At 40.0% G+C, this 27,765-nt stretch overlaps 1 protein-coding gene across 1 annotated transcript; it reads left to right on the plus strand.

Moving 5' to 3' along the window:
- Positions 1-206: 206 nt before the first annotated feature.
- mpp5a (membrane protein, palmitoylated 5a (MAGUK p55 subfamily member 5)) lies at positions 207-27,765 on the plus strand. Its single transcript, XM_039786525.1, has 17 exons — positions 207-413; positions 13,582-13,889; positions 15,092-15,269; positions 17,896-17,996; positions 19,377-19,484; positions 20,784-20,861; positions 21,091-21,231; positions 21,501-21,662; positions 22,007-22,084; positions 22,271-22,454; positions 22,701-22,772; positions 23,422-23,493; positions 24,037-24,204; positions 24,347-24,436; positions 25,080-25,192; positions 26,034-26,144; positions 26,350-27,765. The coding sequence occupies exons 2-17, from the start codon at positions 13,713-13,715 to the stop codon at positions 26,524-26,526; spliced, it is 2,010 nt and encodes a 669-aa protein (XP_039642459.1). The 5' UTR covers positions 207-413; positions 13,582-13,712; the 3' UTR covers positions 26,527-27,765.

The raw sequence follows: 27,765 nt of genomic DNA on the forward strand, positions 1-27,765 counted from the left end.
TGTTTGTGGTTAATTTTGGCTTCTGTTTTTATACTAATTTATCAATAGTAATACTTCCACTGTAGCGTTCACTTGCTAGCTACATTCCACCGATGTAGCAGGGTGGTTGATTGGTTTAGACAAGATTCCTTTCATCGCTGTATCCAATCAGCATCATTGTTTTATCTACTTGGTGGTATGTTGTCTCCTCCCCCTGTCTGGAGTGGGAAATGACAGTCTGGGAGGAGGAGGAGAAGAAGAGAGAGGTTTGCGTTACCGTGTCCGATAAACGAGCAGCACGTCTGTCAGAGTGAAACTGTGAATTAGAAAACTAGAACCCGAACTACGACTGGTTGGGTTAAAACTAACTCTTAATTGCGAGTTCCCTCTTGGATTAAGCAGCTAAAGGAGTGCGCGGACGGCTCTGAAACAGAGTGAGTATTCCAGTGTTTTCTGTCTAGACTGAAGCGGCTTTGTTATCAACAGGTGCTGCAGGAAGCAGAAAGCTAGCTAGTTAGCTGCTAACATTAGCCTGATAACGTTAAGTAAAATTAACCCACACTTGCTAAATAAGGTAAGTTTTGGTTATAATAGCTAATCGCTAAACTGTTGCTAAGTGTTTGTACCAACTGAAGACACTTTATTTCTACTGAAAAGGAAGCTAATTAGCCCTTAGCTCAGCTAACGTTACTTCTGGGTTACTTTGATAGTGGAACTGGCTACCCAAAACAGTAATTCCCCTTAGCTAGCTGTCACACCGCCCTGTCAAATACAGAGAGAAACTCTAACTTACAATGTAAAATTACACGTTGACGTAATGTAACTGTCTACAATTACAACAGAGGACTGTGTTTAAAAAACGGTATTTTGCGTTTTGTAACGCTAGCTACACATTTCAACACGTAGCGTTGGTTAATGTTAAGTTACGGTAACGTTAAGTTTAACGTTAGTCCTTTCACGTATGATCCTAATAAAGTTACAATGCTACCGTTAGGATTCTAGTTTTGTTAATGACAACTAACATAGTTTCTCCCTACTATATAAAGTTGTTGTCAACACTATCAGACACTGAACTCCACTCACATTAAAAATGAAAGCTGTTTTGTGGTTATCGGAACATTAGTTTTCCCTTGTAGTTTTCCAACAAACTTGGCATGTGAAATGTGTGATTGGTCGGTTTGCATATTTGATCTTGCATTGAATTCCAGGTGGTGGCATACAATTCTTTATCGTCTTTGTCTTTCCGCATTGTAGACATTGAAAATTGACTGAAACCTGGGCTTGTCACATGTCAAACCTGTCCAGCACGCTGCTGTTGCAATGATTATTTTTTTTTGGTGAAAGTGAGACATTTTGACTGACAGTTTGGATCTATATATTTATAGGTGTTGATTCAAAGTACATACTGTGGAAAAGACTGAGCATTTGCGTGTGTATTGTTTCCATTGTGAGTGTTTGTATGTTGCTTCTGAATGTTACAGAATGAGTGCAGTATCTGTAGGGAGTTTAACCTAAAAGGGTTGGGTTTTTGTTATGTTGCATTGTGGCATACTTATTAGTCGATACGTTACTGACAAGTTTGGACTTGAGCCTAACTTAATGAATGAAATGAAAAAGTATAGAAGGAGTTCCAGTTTGTGTGTGTTCACTTTGCTTTTATCAGCAGCTTAGAAGCGTTTTTCATGTATCACATTTCACAAGTTTATACAATGAAAAATAATATTTCATGAAGTATGGGGTGCTACAAAATGAATAGGTTTTTATAGGATAGGATTAGGCTTTTGTTACGTGGTAGGAATACTGAGCTAGCCAACTGAAGGTACCTTTCGGTTAAAGTCTGTCTGCATAGCGCCTGAGCTGCAGGTGCATGTGGTTCATCACCTACAGTTGTATAGAACAGTAAGTGAACAGCACGGTGCACCAAAACTCCGAACTGACCTTTTAGATAGTCTCTACTGCAGGTATGAGGTCACATCGCTATGGTGATAGGGTCAAAGCGGACTTTTACGGACACACGCGTACACGTACACACACTGTGAGCTAGTGAAGCGGAGAGGTGAGGACAGGCACAATGGGCCACAAGCCAGCGAAATACAGAAGTCCTCTGTTCTCTGGAATGCTCTCAATCACTCTCTCACTCTCATTCTCACTCTGGTTCTCTGACCTGATTGGGACCTAAATTTAGGCTGCTGCCAAATCAAAATGTGTCACCAAATCAGGGTTAGACTTACACTGGGGCTAGGGCTGCGTGATTATGAAGGAAGGAAAAAAAAAACATGATTGCAATTATTTTGGTCAATATTGAAATCACGACTATTTAACACAATTACTCATTGAGTAACTTAACAGTGAAACAAATCAACAGTGGAAATTTCCCTTTTAATAACTTTTCCATTTTGAATTCCCCTTCAGAACACAAGACAGAATAAGAGTTTACTTGCAAAACTTAATGTGCAAAAAAACTAGGGCTGGACCCGAATATTCGAATATTCGTTCGGTGGGTTGGTATTCGATTAGAATTTTTTTTTTTGCACAACCTGCCCAAACGGTTCTCATTCACGCTTGAATATGTTCGAAATTATAATACTCTCTTTCACAATTTTCTTATATAGCCTAGCCATTTTAATAGGATGGACAACCCAACCTCGTTCGGAGTATTCTCTGGCTAGAGCGCAGAACAGCGCAGTTTGCATGGACAGAAGTGCATGCCTGAGCTTGTATTTTGGGCTAAGATGCATTGCTTTGACATTGTGGAAATTAAAAAATAGAAACAAAATGTATTATCCTTTTTACCCATTATTATCAATCTAAATGAATCTACTGCGAAATATAGGACACTTTAAGATTTTACTGGGACGTCACGTCACATGCCCCAGTTAAAACGCCCATGAGTTGAACGTCATTACTGTCACGATTCAGCGAAAAGAAGACAAAAATGCCGAAGACTTCATCTGTGTGGGAGAACTTTAAATTAAGTGAGGACAAGACAAAGGCAGAGTGTCAGATATACAATTTGAAACTGGCCTACCACAACAGCACATCAAGCTTGAGAAATCACCTGAGTTCTATAAGTAGAACGAGCTGCTTTTATCCGCCATTTACACGTGATAAAAATGTGCACTTAATTTTCATGGAAAATAACGTGACTAGCGAATAGGCTACGGCAGTTAATGACGAACAGTAAAAATGTAGCCTACTGTAGTAACTGGGGACTGTGTCCTGCAACAACAAAGCAGTTGCTTCATCTCGCTTGTCTCTTTTACCGTGAAAAAAAGCCTTTAGGTGCGATTTGGAAATGTTGGTTTCCCCCGGCGCTGCGGCCGCCACCGAAGCTTCGAATATTCGCTGTTGAAAAGCACCGAAGCTTCGAAGATCCAAAACTGGTATTCGGTACAGCCCTAAAAAAAAAAAAACATTGTTTTTATGATCGATAGGAGCCAAAATCGAAATCGCCATCAGAATTTGATTGATTGCACAGCCCTAACTGTGGCTGATACTGTCACCTGGCCATTGTCGTCCTATACCTGAGATAAAGGTTCCTCCCTGGCCGTGGCTAGTCAGTGCTTAATTCTGGTGTGCTGTTTTGGGCATTTGTTAGCAGTTTCGGGCTGTCAGTGAAACGGGCCTCAGTCAGCCGAAACAACAGGTTGGGTGGTAATTCAAGTCCTCTTACTACTTTGCTTGACTACTTTGCCTGACTTTAGGTATCACTAATTGTAAAAATGAAATGCTGTTTCTGAGGATATTCCACCATTCAAAAAATGAACATGAGTTTAACATTAACGCTTAGTTAGTTTAACAGTTTAACACTTAGTTTAACAGTTGGTATGTTTAAAATAACAATATAACCGACTGATGGTCATACAGCCAGATTAGAGCAGGCATTTACCTAGGGCTGCAACTAGCCTAACAATTATTTTCATTGTCTATTAAACTGTTTATTGTTTCCCCGATTAATCAATAAGTTGTTTGGTCTATAAAATATCAGAAAATGGTAAAAAAAAAATATTGGTCAGTGTTTTCCAAAGCCCAAGACAACATCCTCAAATGTCTTGTTTTGTCCACAGCTCAAAGATGTTCAGTTTACTGTTGTAAAGGTGAAAAGAAACCAGAACATATTCACATTCAAGAAGCTGGATTTAGATACATTTAATTTTTTTTAGGACACTGACGAAAACTTATTGAAATCATATCATCATTTATGTCATATTCTCAAATTTATTGCATCATAATTAGCCTGGGAAAACCCTGACGAACTTCCAGCAAATTTGAGATTTGCTCTGCAAGTCCGTATGGCCAAGAGCCCATTCAAGCCCATTTCCAATTCTTCCAAATCGAGGCACCAGTCACAACCGTTGAGGCGGGCTTTACACTATGACGATATAGCGCAGCGAAGGCAAGCACCGAAGCACAACAACCCGTTGATGTCGCTGCTACATCATCCAGATCGTTGGTCTGATTGGTTGAAGGACTACCCAATCGATAGAGGCATTTGAGCGGCGTCCGTTGGTGACGGCCCTTTGGAAATGGGAACACTCTAAGTTACAACTGAGAAGGGTCTGGTGTCATAGCCTCATGAGACCGTCCTGATCTCGCGAGCTCCAGTTTTCCACTCGCAGATCAGTCTGGCATCTTGAGATAGTGGAAATTTGGAGCCGTTCGCCAAACGACCGACCAATCAGTGTTTGTTTTGAGGCGGGTTTAGGTGTGATGCAACGAGAAGCGTGGGTAAGAAGCGTGGTAGGTGGTGACAGATGGTTTATCCAATCAGCTAACCAGTATTTTTGGACAGCAGTAGCCCTAATTCTGTTAGCCGCTCGCTAATGCTTTTTTCTCTTGAATCCTTCTTTTGGAATATGGACCGGGAACCTGAAATGGTGTCTTTTATTTGTAAATTCTCGTTACACAAACGGCAAATATCCTTTACCGACATGCTGCTAGCTTGCTGAGCTAACAAGCTATGTTTTGCCTGCAGCAGCAGGGGTAGCCTGGCTTGTGGTTGTATTGCCATACGCTTCGTTGATCTGATTGGTTGATTTGGCCCGTCTATCACCAACTATAGGTGGTGATAGACTAGGGCTGTGCAATTAATTGAATTTCAATTTCGGCTCCCAACGATCACCAAAATAGTATAATCGCACGCGCACATCCGCCCCTCCCGAAGGGAGGCAAGTCGTGTGCATATCATCCGCTGGAATTTAAAAACTCAGCGCGAGTGAAGATGGCAGCAGCGTTTGGTGAGCAAAAAAAGGCAAAACCAACTCAGTTGTCTGGGAACAGCTAGTTAGCTAACCCTGCGGTCCCTCTGCCTTTGCCCCTCGCCTTAGTAGAGGTATTCCCCGGCACCCTGTATTCACTTACTGTTTAAAACTTTTTCCAGCTTAGTGGGGGGCATAGGCATACTGCTCAAAAACGACATGAAAAAACATAGTAATGTTCCCTCAGCATTTAGTTTTGTTGTTAAACTGTATGTAAATGAGCAGGGACGTTAAATCACCTGTTTCAGGTAACGTTACTCTAAGGTACCGTCTATGTGCTGGATTTTTCCTAAGGTTAACTAGCAAATAAGCCCACCGACGGCGACATTATTGTTGATATTTTGGCACAATGTTTAGTAATGCCAGTAGTAGTGGTCATAGTGAGTGAACATGTGATGTGAGCTGCACGTTGTGTTATGTCTGTGGAACTGTTCATTAGCTGTGTAACGTTATGTGTGATATCCGTAAAGCTGAACAGACTCACAGTAGTAAAACAGATTTTATTCTGATCCAAAGACTCTTTCTGTGAAATAAAAGGACACTAACAGATTATACCCTGGACACTATCCATTATATCCAAATGTTAATGAGTAATCGTGTTAAATAATCGGGATTTCAATATTGACCAAAATAATCGTGATTATTATTTTTTCCATAATCGAGCAGCCCTATGATAGACAGACAGATGGTTTATCCAATCAGCTAACCAGTATTTTCGCCCCTTCCCAAAAGTTCTCCAATGCTAAGTTCCCAGATGGATATGCCGAGCAAATGCGACGCAATCCATCTGGCGGAGTCAGGTTACTGGTGTCAACCAGGCTACATCAAAATAGGAGTGGGCGTTGTGGCCAAAATATCACAATCTGCTTAAATGGGAGGATCTAAATTGCGATCTTTTTTTCTCTGATTTGAAATGCCCTATACACTAATGCCGGACTTGAAATGGCCTATGAATTTATCCATTTCTACCATGAAAACACAGTACAGCATTAATACATAGGTTTCAATATGGTGATTAAAACTTGAGTTTAATTTGAAGTTGTAAAGAGAAGCCAAAATATAACGTAATCCAAAAAGAACGCTTTTCAAGTTAGCGAGTTGTTCACGACCGAGCCTGTTTGGAACCGGTAGGCTACGGACGACATTATCTTTACTTCACCTGTCTCTCCTGTGCTCCTCTTCGTGTGGAGAAGCCCGGCCCCCGGTGAAACACAAGCTTTCAAACAACAAGTAACCAATAACAGTAGGGCTGACCGTTGCCAGGGTAAGCATGTCCATATCAGTGTTTGAATGCTTCGTTGCTGTTGTTTGATTGTTTTGGGGTCAGTTTATTTGTTGGTTTGTTACCTCAGCAGGTGTTACGGGAAAACTACTGGCCCGATTGTCATGAAACTTGGAGGAAGGGTATAACATGGGCCAACCCATTTAAAATTTGGAGCCTTTCCGAATCATAGGGCTGATGATACAATAAATATTTGTCACGGGCATTAGTAACTTAGTAAATTTACATCATGAATTAAAATATTTTAATAGAAAGCCAAAGAGCAGTATCTGCAAAACCTGAGAAAAACTGCTTTTTGTGTTTTTCTTACACAGAGTGTAAACATCAAATTATATTCAACAACAAAGGGTATAATTGGATAGATCAAAGTGAGGTGAATATTAAACATATAGTTATTTGACATTCAGGCAAAATTTGGTAGTTTTATAGGCTATACTGCGCTTTGCCTTTGCATTACTGCTTATACTTACATGGCCATACAATAACCTATTGCCGTAAGTGTAGCAAGTGATCATAATCACTCAGTTTTTATATTAATTGAGGAGGCACTTACTACATTTTCAGTGAAGATATGCTGCTTGATGGCACAACTCCGTCATTTATAAAAATGTATGTCTGTATTCCCCTCTCTCCCTTGTTTTGGCTCTTTTTCTCTTTGTCTGGTACAGGGTGGTACAGCCCTTTTTAAGTGTGTGTGTGTGTGTGTGTGTGTGTGTGTGTGTGTGTGTGTGTGTGTGTGTGTGTGTGTGTGTGTGTGTGTGTGTGTGTGTGTGTGTGTGTGTGTGTGTGTGTGTGTGTGTGTGTGTGTGTGTGTGTGTGTGTGTCACAAGATAAGAGGCAGCTCTGCTTCTACTCCTCTTCCGATGACATTGACAGTACACAGACAGACACGCTGCTTTACTCACTCTTTGTGTCAAATCATGTTTTTTTTTTTGTTTTTAAGGGCCTTTTCACACCTAAAAGTCCGACCCAAGGTTCATGTTTTTGTTACATTGTATACATTTGATCCAGTTAGTTTTGCTTTCAAACTGCGGTTATGCAAGCGCACCAAAGAACTATACGTGACATACGTCCTGTCGCCATCATGTACGTGAGCCGCGTCTCCCGATACTTGTAATTGATTGGTTTGTAGACGGGCTTCCCCGTCCTCTCCTATTCTCTCCCTGGTGTCGGACTATTTTCTGACTTCTGCTCTCCCCGTGCTACCGCAAATCTTTTAGTTTTGTTGCGTTGTGGAGAAGCAAGACACGGGAACTTTACTTGGGTTTTGAGAAGCCACAGCATTTATTCAGAGACAGACTGCAACCTACTCTTCACTACCACTTAACAGTTAAACTGCTAATTTATTCTCTGCTCTGATTGCCGACAGCTGTCTGCTCTGAACACATTTACCGTCACTCTCTTTCACGTTCACACTTAGCACTGAGCTATTCCTTAAAGGAGCTTCCCCGGTCTTATAACCCCACGATAGCCTGCCAGAACTTCTTGTATTTGGTTCGATAGTCCAAACCACAAAAAAAAATGCTTTCACACTACATAAGTTGTACAGATTAAGGGCCCTATTTTAACGATCTAAGCGCATGGCGCAGGTGCGTGTCCAAATCCACTTTTGCTAGTTTGACGGCGGAAAAAAGGGTCCGTGCGCCGGGCGCCTGGTTTAAAAGGGTTGTACTTAGTGTCTTCATTAATTCATAGGTGTGTTTTGGGCGTAACATGCAATAAACCAATCAGAGTGTCATCTCCAATTCCCTTTTAAAAGCCAGGCGTGTTTGGACCTTGGCGCATTGCTATTATGATGGCGGATTTGCACCGTAATATTTTTATTTGTAATCTCCTTGTGTGTGTAACAAGCATAGTGTGAGCGCGCTGTGCATAAGCCTAGGCACATTTTACTAATTCGTTGTTAAAATAACAATGAAATGCTGCGTTATTGACTTTAGACCAGGTTTTTGTTGGTCAATGGCGCAATCATTTACCGCTGCCTCAAGATAGCCATACGCCAAGAATGCTCCTGAACACACCTCCCTGTAAGACCAGCACGCCCATGGGCGCACAGATGGGCGCAGGTGCATTTGCTATTTAAACGACGTGGGTGCTGGACGGGAAATTGACAACTGCGTCGGTCTTAAATCAGCAAAGACACTTTTATCGGGCTTTGCGCTGTGCTGCGCCGGGTGCAAGATAGGGCCCTAAGCCTGATTTTAACCCAGCATTGTCCATGACTAATTTCAGAATCGGGCCAAGTTTCTGACAGGACCATTGTCGTATAATGTGCAGTTTGAGGGGGATCATGACATCTGATTGATTGAAGTGAACGATCAGCAATCTGGCTGTCAGACATTCAGTTACATTTCGGGCAGATCAGACATGTTCGTTGGTAGTCTGTCTGCCTTTTTAGCAGTTCCGTGGTATGATTGGTGGTGTATGATTGTTCTGCTCATCTGCATGTGATGGTTGGCTAGTGTTAATTTCCCCACACACACACACACACACACACACACACACACACACACACACACACACACACTCACATTTATACATGCACACCAGGGGGTAAGCTATGGCAGCAGATGGTGTTGTGTGTATGAGGGATCGTCATGTTGGGTTGTAGCTCAGCAGTGTGCAGTCCAGCAGGTCCTATTGAACTAGTCACTGGTCTGAGGGACGAGATAAGAAACGGCTGCAAGTCTGCATCAGAAATAACACAGGCTTTTCCAGCTAAACTGGATGTCAAAACCAAACCCTGCCTCATCCTTTCTCCCGCATCTACAGCACATTCAGCCAGAAACAGTGATCTTCAGAAGAACGCTTTCAGTCACAATGTATGGATCACTACTCAAAGTAGGTCATGGATCTGTTTCTGCTAGCTTTCCACATCAGTAGAGCAATAGTATTTTAATGAGCCCATCTCTGAGTGGGAGAAAATACATTTATTCAGTTAAGACACCTCCTGGATAAGTCAAAGTTAGCAAAATCAACATTCTGGCTCACCAGCAAAGGGTTAATGAACTACAAAACTACTGAGAATTATCGATACAAGTCTTACAAAAGGCATTCAACATATTACCTCCGCCAAGGAGGTTATCTTTTAGGCTTGGTTTGTCCGTTTGTTTGATTGTTTGTCAGCAGGATTACGGAAAAACTACTGGCAATGTTTAAAGCATTTACATATTTGACTTTTTGACAGAATAATGGGAAGGAAGTGTTGTCAGGAGAAAGGCAGCTCGCTCAGCTAATAGCTAACCCGAACCTGATAAAAGCAAAAGGGCCTTGTATCGGAGCTGCAGGTCATTCAGTCAGCCGTGGATGTTTTGTTTTTTTATAGTCCTATAACATTTTTGTCTTTTATTTGACATGCCCTGCACATTCAAATCCTGATAGCCCAGGTTGTGCTGAAATTATATGTGTACCTGGATTGCAGAACGCTGAATTGCATACTGGTGACTTCATTGCGCAATTATTTGCATAAAGCTTAGTGGTTGTCTGTTGCAGTGAGGGAGAGACAACTAAAGCAAAACTTGGAGGAGCGGCTTGTCCCTAAAATGAGAAGAGCTAGTCCACGCTGGAACTTGGCTTGGGTCTTGAGGAGTTGTAGTATTTAATCAGTGACAAACTATACACACTATACGTTCACCTGTGTAACGGCTGCAACACTAAGTTTGCTGATCTGGAAGGGAGTCGAAGTCCTGGATCAGCAAACTTTCTTTTAACCCTAACCCTTTCCTCCTGCTGCTAGAGGAAATCCACTGGAAACCAAGAGATACACATATTAATAAACTTGGAAAAAGAATGAGGGCTTTCCATGGTGTAGCATTGTTAATTGATAATGCACAGATATTTTAGAGAAACTGCATGTTCACCAAATGAGAAGTGAATGGAGTGAGTTTCATTACTAATAAAAGGCCGATATCCCAGCCTTTTTAGTGAAAGCAATATAAAGGTTAAAGTAGTTAAACATGAATTTCCGGAGGATTGTTCAGTGATTTCATTGCTGTCTCCTGGTGGGATAGACATATTTGTCTGCCTGACCTAAGGCATCCAGAGAAAGCTTTAGCACTGAAAAACCAGGAGGTGTGCAAGCTTGTTACTGATATGTGTTCCTATTATTGTCAACTTATAATGAAAATAATGGCAAATGACAAATAAGTTTACCATTCCAAATGTCGAAACCCTTGTTAATTTTTTCCACTGATGTCGTAAGGGCCTAATACACTGTGCGATAACACCAATCTTCCAGGTTCATTACAAGTCACGCTGTGTGGGTTGTGTTTGATAAAATCATGGTTGCAGTACAAATCAAGTAAAGGGCATGTCCAGTTGTGCAATAAACTTCTGGTGATTCACAGCTCTATGGTGTAACCTTAATATAAACAAATATGCATACTTTTTCAAATGTATTCAGAAACAACACTTGCAAGAATTTCACTGCAGATTGTCTTTGGCGTAGCAAAGCTCTTAATCGGTCCTCAGCGTGTCATTTGGATTTCACCACGTGTCCAACAATTGTTAACTTTCACCTGGGGGACAGCCCAAAATATAATAGTAGTAGTAAATGAAAGCAGTGTTGCTCTGCTCCTGTTGACTCTGGGTTTGTGTCGATGCTGATGGGGTCCAACCTTTCAAGGCTTCACGATGATCAGTGCAAAATATACTGAGAAAGCAAGCAAAGTGTGTTTTGATCGCTCACTCTCAGACACACGGGACACACTCCCTTCCCCCATCAGTGGAATTTTGTTCCCAGGGCTGCCTGGCATTCATCATTTTTTTTTTTTTTTTTTTTTTTTTTTTTTTTTTTTTTTTTTTTTTTTTTTTTTTTTTTTGTGTGTGTGTCTGTGTGTGTGTGTGTGTGTGTGTGTGTGTGTGTGTGTGTGTGTGTGTGTGTCCTGCTGGTAAGAGATAGCATATCAACATGCTGTTATTGTGGCACTGAAAGATAAGCCATCCATCCATCTCACCTGTTTGTTTTTATCTCTCTCTCCCTTCAACACTAGAACCGCCAGAGCCAACCTCATTGGACGTTGATATTTCAAAACGGCTTTGTTTCCCTCCTGCCCTGACTTTTATTCAAATGCCTTTTCTGCACATTCCTATATTGTCATGATAGAAAAACATTTAGAAATCCAAATGAACAGAGTTTTGGTGTTGTTTTTCACCCCCTTAGCCGCCGGAAGCAGATGAATTTGAGCCATTTGCATAATGGCCGTACAGCGCATTGAGACAATGAATGGAACATAAAAACTAATTTGCAGCCAATATTCACTCACATTCACTTATAATCACACTAATGTATGTAGGCCCACAGTATTCATCGTTTAAATAACAGAGTTGAAAGTAATACTTACGCTTTCTGTCTGACTCTAAAAGTTGTGTCCCGACACTGGAGTCCGATGTGTGTGCTATACCGTATAATAATATCAGAAATATTTTGTATATAACTCATTTGAACAAAACACTAACTTACAAATTGTAATACATGGTGTGGATGTGCACGATCAGATGGCAGGTTGTGTGTAGACTGTTGAACTGAACGGCATACGGGAGAGCTAGAGAGACAAATATAAATGCCGGGGGGACTTATTGTCGTTCGACAAAATGTGATAATGCAAAACATTGCAGCAAGATTATGTTTATTTTAGTTTACTTGCAAAAATAAAACCCACTGCATCATCAGATAGGACCAAACTGTTTTGTTTTTTTTCTTTTCATGAAAAGCGATTTATTTGCGGGTTTTCACATAATCTCCACTACTTTGTGAGTACTGAACTGAACAACTATTCTAGGACTATTACTGTATCGGGTGGCAGAATGAAAATAAGAATTTTTCCAAAAGTAGATAGCACAATTTAAAAATAGCACATATTACACAGCTAAGAGTATACCAGTTTTGTGTGTCTGTGTCTGTCTGTGTGTCTGTCTGTGTGTCTGTCTGTCTGTCTGTCTGTCTGTCTCCCTCCTTGCTGCTATAAGGAATAACGCAGCGCTACAGATGGAGAGGGATGATGCATTAATGGCCCATCAGCCAAATCAAAGGACACAGACTCTGGTGCGCGGTCTGGCAGTTATAGTACCACTAAAGCGTCTGGTGGTGCTAGCGTTAATCATCTTACCTTGCTTGCCCTCTTTTGTCCCTCCCTCTGTTTTCTCATCCACCCACTCTTCCCTCCCACGTGTGTGTGTGTGTGTGTGTGTGTGTGTGTGTGTGTGTGTGTGTGTGTGTGTGTGTGTGTGTGTGTGTGTGTGTGTGTGTGTGTGTGTGTGTGTGTGTGTGTGTGTGTGTGTGTGTGTGTGTGTGTGTGTGTGTGTGTGTGTGTGTGTGTGTGTAACCACCCGGCTGCTGACAAAGCTGTTGTGCTGTCATGGTTAAGTGTTAAGAGCGGGGGGGTGTTGTTATGATGACGTTGTCGTCTCTGAACTACTTAAGAGAGAAATATAGAAAATGACTTGGATGGAGAGAAAGTGGCTGTGTCATGAATGTGTAGTGGTGTTAAACTGGTCTGTTAGTCAGTGTACCAATTAATCAGTTAATCACCCTAACACAGCCTGCTATACTCCATGGTTACTGTCAGTCAGTACACCAGTTGCTCATTAAGTAGGTCAGTTTGTGAACCAGCAGTCATCCAGTCTGTTTACAAACCAGTAAGTAAACTAGTTAGGAGACTCTGTAAAACGATCACTCGCTAAACAAGTAAACTGTTAGATGTTATCCAGAGTAAACATGACCAGTTAGTAAGTTAACCAGTAAAGTAATTATCCAGTACATCATCAGTCAGTCGACCAGTAAGTTGTGTGTTTTGCTTTTAGCATTGGTGTCGAGTATGACGTGTTGTAGTGGTACAGTGAACACTCATTCACCCTGTGTTTGACCACTCGTAACCAGACTGTTGACCACAGGTAAATAGATACCTGAAAATCACCGCTCAAGAGACCCTGGGTCTGATGGTATGGGTGTAAGAAGGACACACCCGCTTATTTTGTTGCTGTCTTCTAATCCTTGTTGTTGGAGGAATGTTGGGATGCAGTCACCAACTAGATTAATGACATAATGTCTTGCTTTTTCCACAGGTGAAGATATCATGGCCGCCCTGTTTACTGAGCTGCCCTCCTAGACTTGCCTGATATATAGACATACATACCTTAACATCCCTGCAGTCCACACAAACACACCCACTTTTGACTCTTGGAGTGTGTGCGGGATGACAACCTCCCATCTGAACGGCCATGTTGCTGGGGAGGGAGGAGGAGGAGGAGATGAAGAGCTAAGGGGAGGACAGCAGCACAGGGAAATGGCTGTCGACTGTCCCGGAGAGCTGGGAAGTCGAACGCTACCGCTCCGACGTTCTGCGCAGCTGGAGAGGATACGACAGCACCAGGTATGTACACACACACACACATAGACACACACCCTTTTTACTTGTGCTTATTTTACTCAACAGTAAAGCTGCGACAAAAAACACGCAAGTCAAATTTATTCATAAAGCGTTTTAAGAACAACCAAGGCTGCTAACATTGCTTTCAAATAGTAAGCAAAAGCAAAGTAAGCAAAAGTAGAATGGAAACCGACAAAAAGAGTGCAAATAAAAGACCATTGTACTATGTCACAGTCACTACGCAGTGCCAGCATAGTCTGCATATCTTTGCACTAGCTGACTTCACAAGAGCTTATAGTAGTCATGGAATGTAACCAAGTACAGGAGCATATTTGTGCCCCCCAGCCTTTTTAGATGCTCATTTCTTTAAAATACCAATTATACTAAATTAATCTACTAACTCTGGGGCCTTGTTGTTGAGGCTGACTGCTGAGGGGAAGAAACTGTTTTTATGGCGTGAGGTTTTGGTCCTGATGCACCGCAGCCTCCTGCCAGAGTGGTGGGGTTCAAAGAGTTTGTGTCAGGGGTGAGAGGGCTCGGCTACAATCTTTCCCATCGCCTCAGCGTCCTGGGAAAAAAAAAGATAAATTACATGTCATTTAGCTGACGCTTTTATCCAAAGCGACTTAACAATTGCTATATGTGTCACATTGGTTGATGTATCGCAGTGGGAATCAAACCCAGGTCTCCCACACCAAAGGCACGTGTCATATCCACTGTGCCATCACCACACCTGATACAGAGAAGTGTTCTTTTATTTAATGCCAAGTTTGAAGATGGGATACTTAAATTTACCACTGGCTAAAAGTGACCAATCAATAAACCAATCACATGTCAACAAGAATGGGTCCAGGGTTAGCCTATTTTTAAATAAGAAAAAATGAAACTACTCATTTCCATGGAGAAATGCTGTCATTTTTGCGGTTGGCTATTTTTGTTATACTTAAATGTTTGATAGCAAAGTAATCTTGGTTATAGATTGGCAGATTATTCAATGTAAGAATTAGCTTTTGTAAAGGAATTAAGCCTTATGATGTCAACAGTGCATCAAACTAGATAACTGGATGATAGAAGACATCGACTAAGAATGAGCGCCTTAAAAAACCTCATATCGCATAGAAAATCTAAGTTTGGAGTTTTTGTTTCTGTCCATTCATATATTCAATTTTTGTTTCTACCTATGATGCATTTATTTGTTTGTGCAGGAGGATCTTCGTCGTCGTAGAGAGGAGGAGGGTCGGCAGTTGGACCTAAACACCTCGCTCAGACTCAGGAAGCTTTCGCAGCATCCCCACATCGGCATCGACAACCCCACATTCCTGCAAGACTCATACACATCAGAGCAGCCAGCACTCAGCAACCAGCACACACATGCACTGCTGGGTAAAACACACACACACACACACACACACACACACACACACACACACACACACACACACACACACACACACACACACACACACACACACAAGGAGGCAAAGGAGAGTAGAATTGCAGATCATTGATGTAGTGAAGCTCTGATAGGAAAGAACAAAGAGGTGAGAGGGAAGTTAAAAATGTATAAATCGTGGATCGGTGGAGGGTGAACGTAAAGAGATGGTCTGACACAAAGCTGTCTGGGAAGGAAGGAATGTAAGGAGGACATGTCTGCCATTAGGGAGGGAATTTCTCAAGGAAGGATAGAAGGACATGAGTGGCTCTTGAGGGCGATTTAATTAAAACTTTGTTAGGGGTGGTAATGTTGACACACACTGTGGGAAGACACAATGTAGAACTAAAGTCTTGACTAAGAAATTAGATGCAGTCTCTCTCACACACATTAATCTTAAACCAGGACAAGCAGGCTCTCTTCTGCCATCATCTGATAATAAGCATTGATCGATTATCAATTGCAATATTCAGCATTTCTATTATTGGAATTGTTCTTTTTTTAAATCCGATTACCAATAAAGTACAGGGGTGTGATTCTTCCGGATAAATCCGGCTTTTCCGACCTGAAAATGACTCTCGTAAATCCGCAAAAAAACTGACTAACACCTAATCTAAAACTTAGGGTACTTAATTTACTAGAAAACACAACAAAATATCAATTTCACGGCTTGTGAAGCGGCGATATTCACGTCAGCGTCCTCACGTTCCAACATCAATTTTTTTGAAGTGGTAAATAGCTACATGTTTCTGAGTATCCTCAAGGTATATGGACTTTCAACACTTGTGTTTGACCCTTTTGAAAAAGTTTTTTATATAAAAAAACATGTTTCAACCAAATTGCAGAAAGTTATCATGGATGCATGGATATGTTTTATGGGTTCCATACAACGTTATATGCAGGTAAAATTAATGGTAACTTGCATTGAATTTTGGTTTGTTATATTTAATTTTATAGCATTTAAAAAAAAATGAAATGGTTTTAAAACAGTATCCTGACTAAACTTTAACATACACCAGTCTGTGATCCACTCAACATCCTCTGATCTTAACTCTTAGTCAAAATAATTAATAATTTCTGCTTTTTTACCTAAAAAAATAGGTTTAATGTCATAAATTCGGTTTATTGACCATGAATAAAGAAAGCTTTTTTGACAAAAACCTTTAAAAAAAAAGAAAAAAAAAAGCGACAAACAGGCCAGAAAAAAGCGCTAAAAAAGTGAATTTTCAATTTTGACCCGGAAGGACAAGGCAATACAACACAAGGGTTAAACGTGACAATGACTAAGACAAATAGTTAAAAAAAAACTGCAGTAAAACATATGATCATGTGAAATTGTATATATACAATACCTTGGCCACAATTTCTGTAGCTTCCTTTTCAACTAAAACAGTTAATTTTATTATGTGGTGCTAATGACATTTTTCCTTTGGAGAAACGAACAAAAATCAGTATATTCTCAAATAGTAAGGTCTTAGCCACTATTAGTTGTTTGATGATGACCTGGCCAAAGTAGTAAAGTTTAGTTTTCACAATGATTCATTGTAGGATTATGATATTATTGCAATATATAAATCCACATTGACTCTTTTTTTAACATATGGTTGGAAGAAGTAAATATTGATCCAAAACGTTTTTAAAAATTATGACTTTTATTATTGTGTAATGTCAGAAGGACTTTAACTGTTTTGCCAGTCAAATTAACTTTAATTAGTGCATATTGAAATATTACACTGTTGGTTGGCAAAAAATGCATCTCAAAATGCATCAGATTGATGCTTTAAAATATGGAATATTTAAAATTTTCTTCCAGGGGAGCATGCCCTGGACCGGGGGGTGCTGTCGCCTTATCATGGGTGCGCCGTATATTTTCCTGCTTTTTTGTCCTATGCCAATCACACCTATGAAAGTAAATATAATAATAATATAATAGATGCGCTACTTTGGCTCTGACGCAGCCACCTCCGTCTGTGTGCAGTTACCACTCTGTAGTCTCACTCAATGTCCCGCCCACAGCACTACCCGATTGGTTACACATCATGAGTAATAGCCTGTCAACACCACTCAAGGATAGTGTGCCTCTGACGGTGAAAGCTGCTCCTCTGAGCGAGCAGAGTTTTGTTTCGAACGCACAACAGCAGATACAACTGATGTTGCAATAAACATTACAGTACTCTACGCTGATATTGCAAAAACACAAAGTTTTGACCAGATTATCATAGTTTATAAAAATGCTGCGCAGTGACGATAGACATTTCATACACCTTACTGTACAACGCAGACCTACGATGCACATTCAAACAACGCTGGTCCCGTTTATGAGTCAGCCGTCACTCTGTTTGTCACCGTTATTTGAGACTTCAGTCTGCAGTGTAGTTCATATACATACATTTTTACTGCAAATGTATATATCGGTTGCAAATGTCAGTTCAGCCCTGAAAAAACATATTGCTCGATCCCTATCTGATAGTAAAGTAAATCTCTTTTGTTAAGCCCTTTTACCGTCTTTTCTTATGTGAAGGTTGATATGTAATAGTCAAAGGTTATTAATATGAGTGCATGTGTTGTTTTTTGCAGAGTTGGAGGAGTTGCTGCTGTCACTGAAGCAGGTCCGAGGCTGCCTGTCTGACCAGCAGAGTCAGAATGACATAGAGCTGGTTCTTGCACTACTAAACAAGGTAACATAAAGGGAAGTAGATGGAGAGAGTTTTGAATCCATGTGTTATTGTCAACGTGATCCAAAATTGGGGAGAAATAAACAACATCGGCGACAAAGATTAAAGGTTTCCGGGAGGTTAGCATGTAGCTACATGTAGCATTGGAATGACTGTAATTGAGTATAGCGCCACTTTCTACCGTGAAAAATCAAACCAACCAAAAACATGTTCCAGCAGGAATGTGATCTGAAACTGGGCTGACGTTAACGACAACTGCAACCAAGATTACAGGTTTCCCTGATATTAGCACGTAGCTACACGTAGCAGTGTATGTGATGTAAACACTCCAGTAACCTGCCTGGAGCAGATGACCATATAAAGAAATCCGGCATGAGTTGACGAACGCTTGAGCCGCTAGTAGAAAAAACTGTTGGAAATGTTCACAACAGTCTGAAATTTGAGGTTTTTGCTCTCAGGGATGACTTTTACATACGTTTGCAGCATTATTTGAAGCTTTGACTACATTAAGTATGAACATCAGATATTGTAACATTATATACATGACAGAAAATAATAGGGCTGTTTATTGGCAAGAACCTCACTATTAGATTTCGATACTATTCAATATTGATTCAATACTCCACATGAAATCAATATTCGTACATGTAGGTGATGAAAATACCCAGAAAATTCATAAGAGTACCTTCTGATATTTGTGATATAATATAATGTGCATTTTTGATATGCTTTTGGAAAAATTGAACCCAGAAGTGGGGCCTCTGTACAATGCTAAATCACGCTAGGGTGACTGCCACAGGAGCAGAACTTTTGACAACAAGCGAAAATTAAATCTGCTGTTATTCTACGCTTGAAAAAAACAATGTTGAAACAACTATCCAGGCATTTCCCTGGGCTTTTAGAGCACTTAGAGAACCATAATTCTTCTTAAACTCTGATAAAGTCTGTTGTGTCCAGAACCGTTGTATCTATTGCATTTTCAGTTTTAGTTTGATTAGCAGTGAGGTGGGCAAAATGTCTTTGTTCAGTCATGGTTGGTTAGTTCGTAATGCTCACCCTAACTGCCCTGTTCTTCTGTGTTTTCCAAAAGAACTGTAAATGATGATGATTGTTTTTTTTTCTACTGAGAAAGCCCTAGTGGACACCAGCATTGTGGAAACAGCAAAAGCTTTCATGAAAATTATATAAATGAAACACTTGTTTCATCAGTCAGTGATACATAGTAACACAAGTAGGAACATTTCACTTCTAAACAATGTACATACAGGTAATATAGGTATAGTGATGTGAAAGGGGGGACATGTATACTTAATGTGTGAGCTCCAGTTGAGTTGAATGACAGAACCTGCTGTTTTTCTTTTCTCTTTTTTTTTCTCCTTTTAGTCTGACTTCCAATCAGCGCTGAAGATCCATAATGCGGTGGCCACCAGCATGCACAGACCCTCTCCTCCATACCCACACACACAACAGGCACTTCAGCTGGCCATGGAGGTATATTCAAATTTATTTTATCTTAAAATGTTCAATTGTCATTCCTTGACAATTTTGTTACACACACACACACACACACACACACACACACACACACACACACACACACACACACACACACACACACACATATACAAACACACACACACACACACACACACACACACACACAGTGACAGTCCAGGTCAGCGAGTGTGTAATGTAATAACGAGGTTGGAGACAGAGCAGCTCTGTTCAGCATCAATTAGAGCTCAAACATGGGTGCCTACAGTATGTGCATGCACACACACATAGACACATTCCTGTCAGCCAACTCTTTTATTTTGTAATCATATTTCTAAACAACAGCCTGTTTATTTAATGAATGATACCAATGACAGCTTCAGCTCAAATTTGAGTTCATTCATCAGAAACAGACCGCTAAAGCTGTTGGACTGACAACAATGTTTAAAGCAAAGTAGAGAATCTAACTCTGTAAAGTTGGATTTTTTTATGGGTTATACTACCAGAAGACATCAGTGGCCTGTACTACGAAGCAGGATTAGGGTTTAAGCGAGGTAACTTCATGTTTAAAAACGTTTTACTTATGCTGCACACCTTCGTGGGCAGGGCGATTTAAGGCACTCAAAATACCTTAACCATAGTTTGTCTTCTCACTTAGCTTTAGATCATATTTGGCCAGTTGCAGATTGAAATCCTTCCCCATTTTGAAATTGGGGACAACTTTCACAGATTTTCTTCACACATTATGACATGACAATATTAGTGGATAGCAGACGATATATAATTTAGAACAGAAGTGGTCCTGCCACACTTTAACAAGCCTTTGCTACATCTTGCCTATCAAATACATTGATATTCCAACCTGTTGTTTCCTCATAGTTGTCATTTCAAAACTCCTTTCTTCTTCCTTGATGTTAACTACCAGATTTTATCCAACTTTAGTTTTAAATGTGTGTTCTGCAGCTCTTCAGGAGAGTTCAGATCTTGTTTGTAACCCCCTCACATTATCAGATCCTCTGTTACTGTTACTGACATTGATACAGACCAAAAGCCCAGACCAGATTACTCTTTCGATTGTGAATAGAGAATAAAGTAAACTCTCAATTCCTTGTAATCTGAGCCAAGCTTTACATGAACCCATAATTATTTGGTTGGGCAGTACCACAATTAATCAATTATAGCAAAAATGACTTGTGTTCAGAAATGTCTGCATTTGCTACGGTTATAATATATTATTGCAATAGTACTATTTCTGGTGATTCTCATCTATAATGTTTTATGTTGCTATGGTTCCAGGCTAGGAATCTCATCCAGTCAAGTCAGAACAAAGAAGGACTCGAACTCCACAGCCTGCTGTCAGACACACACATCCAGGTAGGTAGACACACACACACGCACACAGCTTTATTAGCAAATAAACAAAAGAATCCTGTAGTGACTGTCATTGCTCTAATCCTATAGCTAAAGTGTGTGTGTGTGTGTGTGTGTGTGTGTGTGTGTGTGTGTGTGTGTGTGTGTGTGTGTGTGTGTGTGTGTGTGTGTGTGTGTGTGTGTGTGTGTGTGTGTGTGTGTGTGTGTGTGTGTGTGTGTGTGTGTGTTGCAGTCATTGCTCGTGGCCCATGACAGCATAGCAGAGATGGAAATGCAGCCTGAGCCGCTGCCCGCCCAAGGAGAAACAATGACCCAGTGGGGAGGAGAGACTGTCAAGATGGTTCGCATAGAGAAAGCCCAAGACATACCACTGGTAAGACTAACACTCACTCAAAATCAGCGAAAAGGCAGTTATATGGAGAGCTGACATCCTAACACATAATTTTAGCTTTCAAACAAATACATTTGTTCTGTAAAGCGCACTATTTCATCATGTGTTTGTAAATAATCTGATTAAGTACCAGCTTTTTCCTTTCCTGGGGCTGATATACTGTAAATAATATGCCGTATATAACACAGGTTTGCAGTCATCCTATCCATGTTTGTCCATCATTCCACTGCATTTCTGTGTGTGTTCTGTAGGGGGCAACTGTTCGTAATGAAATGGAAAGTGTAGTGATCAGTCGTATTGTTCGAGGCGGAGCAGCTGAACGGAGTGGACTTTTATCAGAAGGAGATGAAATACTGGAGATAAATGGCATAGAGATCCGAGGAAAAGATGTCAACCAAGTATTTGATATTCTTGTAAGGATACTTTTTTCTTTTTTTTTAAATTCATTTTCTTTCTTTTTCTTTTTTTTAAATTGTTTGAAATAAAGATATTTGTGTTAAGATGATTATTTGTAGAATAGTTTCCTTTGAAGCTGATAAATAAATGCTTTTCCCTTTCTCTCTTTTGTGTGTGTGTGTGTGTGTGTGTGTGTGTGTGTGTGTGTGTGTGTGTGTCTGTGTGTGTGTGTGTGTGTGTGTGTGTGTGTGTGTGTGTGTGTGTGTGTGTGTGTGTGTGTGTGTGTGTGTGTGTGTGTGTGTGTGTGTGTGTGTGTGTGTGTGTGTGTGTGTGTGTGTGTGTGTGTGTGTGTGTGTGTCAGGCGGACATGCACGGCCTCCTGACCTTTGTGCTTATTCCCAGCACTCAGAGCAGACCTCCTCCTGTCAAAGAGTCCGTGGTGAGTGCTGAGCTGGGAACACTTGAGGGCTCTAAAAACAGACCCTAATAAAATAAACATTCATCAAATTAATATCAGACCCTTTTCTAAACACTTATGATCTACAACCATCCAATGAGATCAGCCTGCATTTACATAATGGTTTTTTTTCCCGTTGGAAATGTAATCTTTCTTCTTTCTCTTCAGATCCACGTGAAGGCACATTTCGACTATGACCCGTCAGATGACCCCTATGTGCCGTGCAGAGAGCTGGGCTTGTCTTTTCAGAAAGGAGATATTCTCCACATTATCAGCCAGTCAGACCCCAACTGGTGGCAGGCTTACAGGGACGGAGATGAGGATAACCAGCCACTAGCGGGACTGGTACCAGGTACTTCCCTCCGTCTGTCCATTCGTTTTTTTCTCTCCTTTTGTTAGAGCATTTGAAGACTGCTCATTCAAACTCTTGCGGGAAATTGCACAAGATGTTTGGCTATGGCACTCGACTGCATAAACTTGTGTCTCTCCCCTAGTTGCATAATATGATGATGATGATGATGATGATGATGATGATGATGATGATGATGATAATAATATGATATGCTTGTTTTCTCTCATATTCTCATTTCTTCCACAGGGAAGAGTTTCCAGCAGCAGAGAGAAGCCATGAAACAGACCATAGAAGAAGACAAGGAGCCGGAGAAGTCTGGTCCGTTGCTCTGCTCTCTACACTATAACCTGATGACTGTGAATAACCAGTTTAAGGTTCTAGTTGGATTATAGCGTGATGTACATTGTTCATAGTATAAACTTGGGCTAGATTTCTCATGCTGAAATAACATAACGTGTGTGTGTGTGTGTGTGTGTGTGTGTGTGTGTGTGTGTGTGTGTGTGTGTGTGTGTGTGTGTGTGTGTGTGTGTGTGTGTGTGTGTGTGTGTGTGTGTGTGTGTGTGTGTGTGTGTGTGTGTGTGTATATATATATATATATATATATATATATATATATATATATATATATATATGTATATATATATATATATATATATATATATATATGTATTATATGTTATATAGATATAGAGATATAGATATATATATGTATAGATGTATATATGTATGTGTGTATGTATGTGGATAGATAGATAGATAGATAGATAGATAGATAGATAGATAATATCTATCTATAATATTATCTATCTATCTATATATATATCTATATATATATTTAATCTATTATTATTAAAAAAAAAAAATACTATCTATATCTATCTATTATTATCTATTATTTGTGTGTGTATGTTCCTATACAGTAAATGCAGCTCGAAGGTGTGTTTTAAAGTTGTCTGCTTGTTTACAGGGAAGCTGTGGTGTGCAAAGAAGAACAAGAGGAAGAGAAAGAAGCTGCTGTACAACACTCACAGGAATGATGGTATGACGCTCTCTCTTTCTGTGACTCTCACCAGCATTTCATCAAATGCCACTGGGGCACAACTTTCATGTGCATATAAATGGCTAGTACTTGTAGTCAAGCATCTGCATGAAAGTGTAGACATGGATGACCAACTGTGAACAAACATAACTAAATTAGGCATGAATGGGTATCACATTTATGATTCTAATGGACAAAATATTTCTCCAAACAGTATTATAGTCCTTATTTTAGTATCGTCATTGAAAAGTTGCTATATGATCAAATGCACCTTAGTGTAAAGGAAATAATAGATATGACATGCTCCAGTATAGAGATCAGTTGGACACCTGAGTGTATATAATAGGAAGTGTTTGCTCTGCTTACATAAGACCCTGACCAGAATAAAATATTACCATTCACAGAGTCTAAATATAGTACTGTTTTTCCAAGCAAATAATAGAAACTAGTTCTCTTTGTTATCCTCTAGCCTGTCTTGTAACCATTTTTCCTTTGGACCATATTAAAATTTTTTCATTTGGTTTTTCCTTTCCATTTGCCCAGATATTGATAACGAGGAGATTCTCACCTATGAGGAGATGGCACTGTACCACCAGCCGGCTAATAGGAAGCGGCCGATTGCACTGATTGGTCCAGCCAGCTGTGGGCAGGTAGAGCTCCGACAGAGACTTCTCAACAGTCAACCAGAACGGTTCGCTGGAGCTGTACCCTGTAAGACACACACACACACACACACACACACACACACACACACACACACACACACACACACACACACACATTCATATACACACACAACATCATACAGTATACGCTTTATGTGTCGTGATATACTGACCTGTGTATGTTATAGACACCACACGGAGCCGTCGAGATGGCGAGCTGAGTGGTCGAGATTACCACTTTGTGTCTCGTCAGACCTTTGAGGCAGAAATGGCAGCAGGTATGGTTTTATGTTTGTGAATACTCGTTGAACAGCTCGTTGAAATAATGCTTCATTCCTCCTGTAAGGTGACATTAAAAGCTATTTTGTCATGTATACCTCCTGGCCTTTCATATGTCATAGAATAAAGCAGAGAAGCAAAGAAACTACTAAAAGAGATGAATTATTGCTTATTCTACAATGATATTCTAAAATGGCCTGGAAAAATTTGTTGGCAATCCTTAGAAAACCTAAATTAATAATTGATTTAGAACGATATGTAAGTATTAATTTAACATAGAAGTTTCTTTAATTAGTATCACACGTCTCTAATATTGTAATCAGTAATTCAGCCTATTTAAATTCAGAACAGTAGTCTACACTACTTTTTAAAGCAAAGGAGAGAGGCGTCTGAAGAGATGGGAAAGAAAATAATATACAAGCATGGTAAAGGTAAAGGCTAGATGAGCATCTCCAAAATGTTCCTGTGACAACAGTTGCAAATATTATTAAGCGTTTAAGGTCCGTGGAACTGTAGCTAACCTAGTCCATCACACCAGTTGTCAGTGACATAACTTTTTTCAAAATAATACATCTTGGATGTCTTGGATCTGGTCCTAGTGTGATGAAATGACATCTGTCAATGAAACTGTGTTTTTCCCAGGAAAGCTTATCGAGTCTGGTGATTTTGAGAAGAACCTGTACGGGACAAGTACAGATTCAGTGAGACAGGTCATCAACACTGGAAAAATCTGTGTGCTCTGTCTGCACACCCAGGTATGTACACACACATTGACTGAGCGGGGTGGTACAGTGAGTGGAGAGAGTATCTTTCCACTACAGATAACCGGTTAAAGGGTAACTTTTGTTTTATTAACATAGACCCTATTTTCCCAAGTTGGTTGTGTCCAATTGACAGATGGGAACAACAATCTTTGAAATTGGTCCAGCATTAAGCAAGACTGGGTTGGCAGCGCGAAACAAGCTAGACCTTTTTTGTTTTCAAAGTAATATCCTTTTTGTTTACCATGAAACAGTCCCAAAATTGCTATCCCCAAACCCACCAGACTCCATTTAAAAGAAACAGTAATTTTATCATTTTAAAATACACATTATTCAAATGGACAGAAACCAGACTAATCACAACCCGTCTTGATTCTTCTCTGATTTGGTTGAAATACACCCTTAATTCACCCATTTATTTGTATAAATATGTTTGCTCTGTACAGGCTAGAAGTATTTTATTATTTAAATGGAGTCTGGTAAGTTTGCCGATGGTGATTTTGGGCTGTTTCTGGTTACACAAAAAGGATCTTACTTTTTAAAGGTCTATCTCTGTAGGGATCCCTTCCATATTGGTGTCAGACCCTTCAAATTATAATACCTGTCAGTGAAGAAAAACCGCACTTTTAGTGATTACATTGCAGCCTGGTTCGCAGCTGCCGGTTATAGCGTTCTCGATGAATACAGAAATAATTTCAAAGATTTTTGTTCACATAAGTCAATTGGACACCAATGCATGGGAAAATAGGGTCCAGGTGTTTTTAAAAAAATAAAATAAATGTTTACTTTTAAAAGGTTCGTGTTTGAATCCTTACCTTTGTGAACATGTGTACAGGCTTTAAAGGTGCTGAGGAGTTCGGACTTAAAGCCCTACATCATCTTCATAGCTCCGCCCTCCCAGGAAAGACTCCGAGCCCTGTTGACTAAAGACAACAAAAACCCCAAGGTTCCAGTCTCATTTGCTTCACCGCCTGTTTACACTCGCTCAAAGATTAATATCACTGGTGTTTACATCTCTAGTTTGTCTCAATTGTGTGTGTGTGTGTGTGTGTGTGTGTGTGTGTGTGTGTGTGTGTGTGTGTGTGTGTGTGTGTGTGTGTGTGTGTGTGTGTGTGTGTGTGTGTGTGTGTGTGTGTGTGTGTGTTGGACAGCCCGAGGAGCTGCGGGACATCATTGAGAAAGCCCGGGAGATGGAACAGAGCTGCGGTCACCTGTTTGACGCCGTCATCGTCAACCTGGACCAGGACAAAGCCTACAACGAGCTGCTACGACTCATCAACAAACTGGACACTGAACCCCAGTGGGTGCCCTGCTCCTGGCTGCGCTGATAACACACACACACACATTTACACACCAGTCATAGAGTGACAATGGCGTACACATTTATAGAGATTCAACAAACTGGAAGCTGAACTGCTGCGTGAGAGTTGCGATCGAGTAGTCGGGCCTCTGTTAGGAGATAACTCATCTGAGATTTTGAGAGTTGAAATGTTATGAGATAAAGTTGTAATTTTATGAGAAAATATTAAAATATAAAGTTCTCATTTTACAATAAAAAGTCCTAATATTTTCATATGAATTCATAATTCTATGAAAACAAAACCATGATATTACAAGATTTTGGAGAAAAAGTCTGACAAGGAAATGACAGACAAGTCATAATATTACCAAATAACGGTGGAATTTTACAACAAACATTCCTACAAATTTGGGAATAAGGTTGTGATTTCACTAGAAAAAAGTCTTATTTAAAGAACAAAGTCATAATATTTCAGGGAAAAGGTGGTTATATTTTACTTTTCTTACTATTTCTTGCAAATCTAGCTTTATTCTCATAACATTACGACTTATTTTTTCTGGAATCTCAGAATGAGTTTTTCTTAACATTGACCCTAATACTCCCGTTGTGCTGCAGAGAGAGCAGATACTTGGCACATAATCAGCATTTTTTAACAATGTGTTGACCTGTTAATGGTAAAATACATGCAATTTCAACTTTTAGTGTCTTGACTGTCCTTAAAGGGAGAAAACCCCTCAACAAAGTGATCTTGGTTGGTGCCTGACCGGTTCATAATGTTTTTGTAACAGTGACATTTATACAACACTAATCTCTTTTTCCTGTCGTCACAATTCTTAGTGAGACGAAAATATGGACCTGGAAAATATATATATATATATACTTTTTTTTTTTTTTTTTTCTCTTATTTTAAGAGTTCTTTCTCGGACATGTGGGGCCTTATTCATGATGCTTCCTTTGCCTGTTATCCTGTGATCATTTCAACCATTATGATTAACAGTATTTAAATTATGACAGTCAAATTATTTTTAACTTTTTGCTGTGCTTGGGAATCGGTGTAAAAATTAGATTTTCTATTCAACCTTGTTAGTTATGTATTAAATCACTCAGCCTTGGTGTTGGTCTTGATCACAAATGTGTAGAAATGAGCCACAATGAGCCAACATCATTTATTGCTATGAAAAACACACACTCACACTCACACTCACACTCACACACACACACACACACACACACACACACACACACACACACACACACACACACACAC

The sequence above is a fragment of the Perca fluviatilis genome, chromosome 20 (assembly GCF_010015445.1).
Source record: "Perca fluviatilis chromosome 20, GENO_Pfluv_1.0, whole genome shotgun sequence".
NCBI classification, from domain to species: domain Eukaryota; kingdom Metazoa; phylum Chordata; class Actinopteri; order Perciformes; family Percidae; genus Perca; species Perca fluviatilis.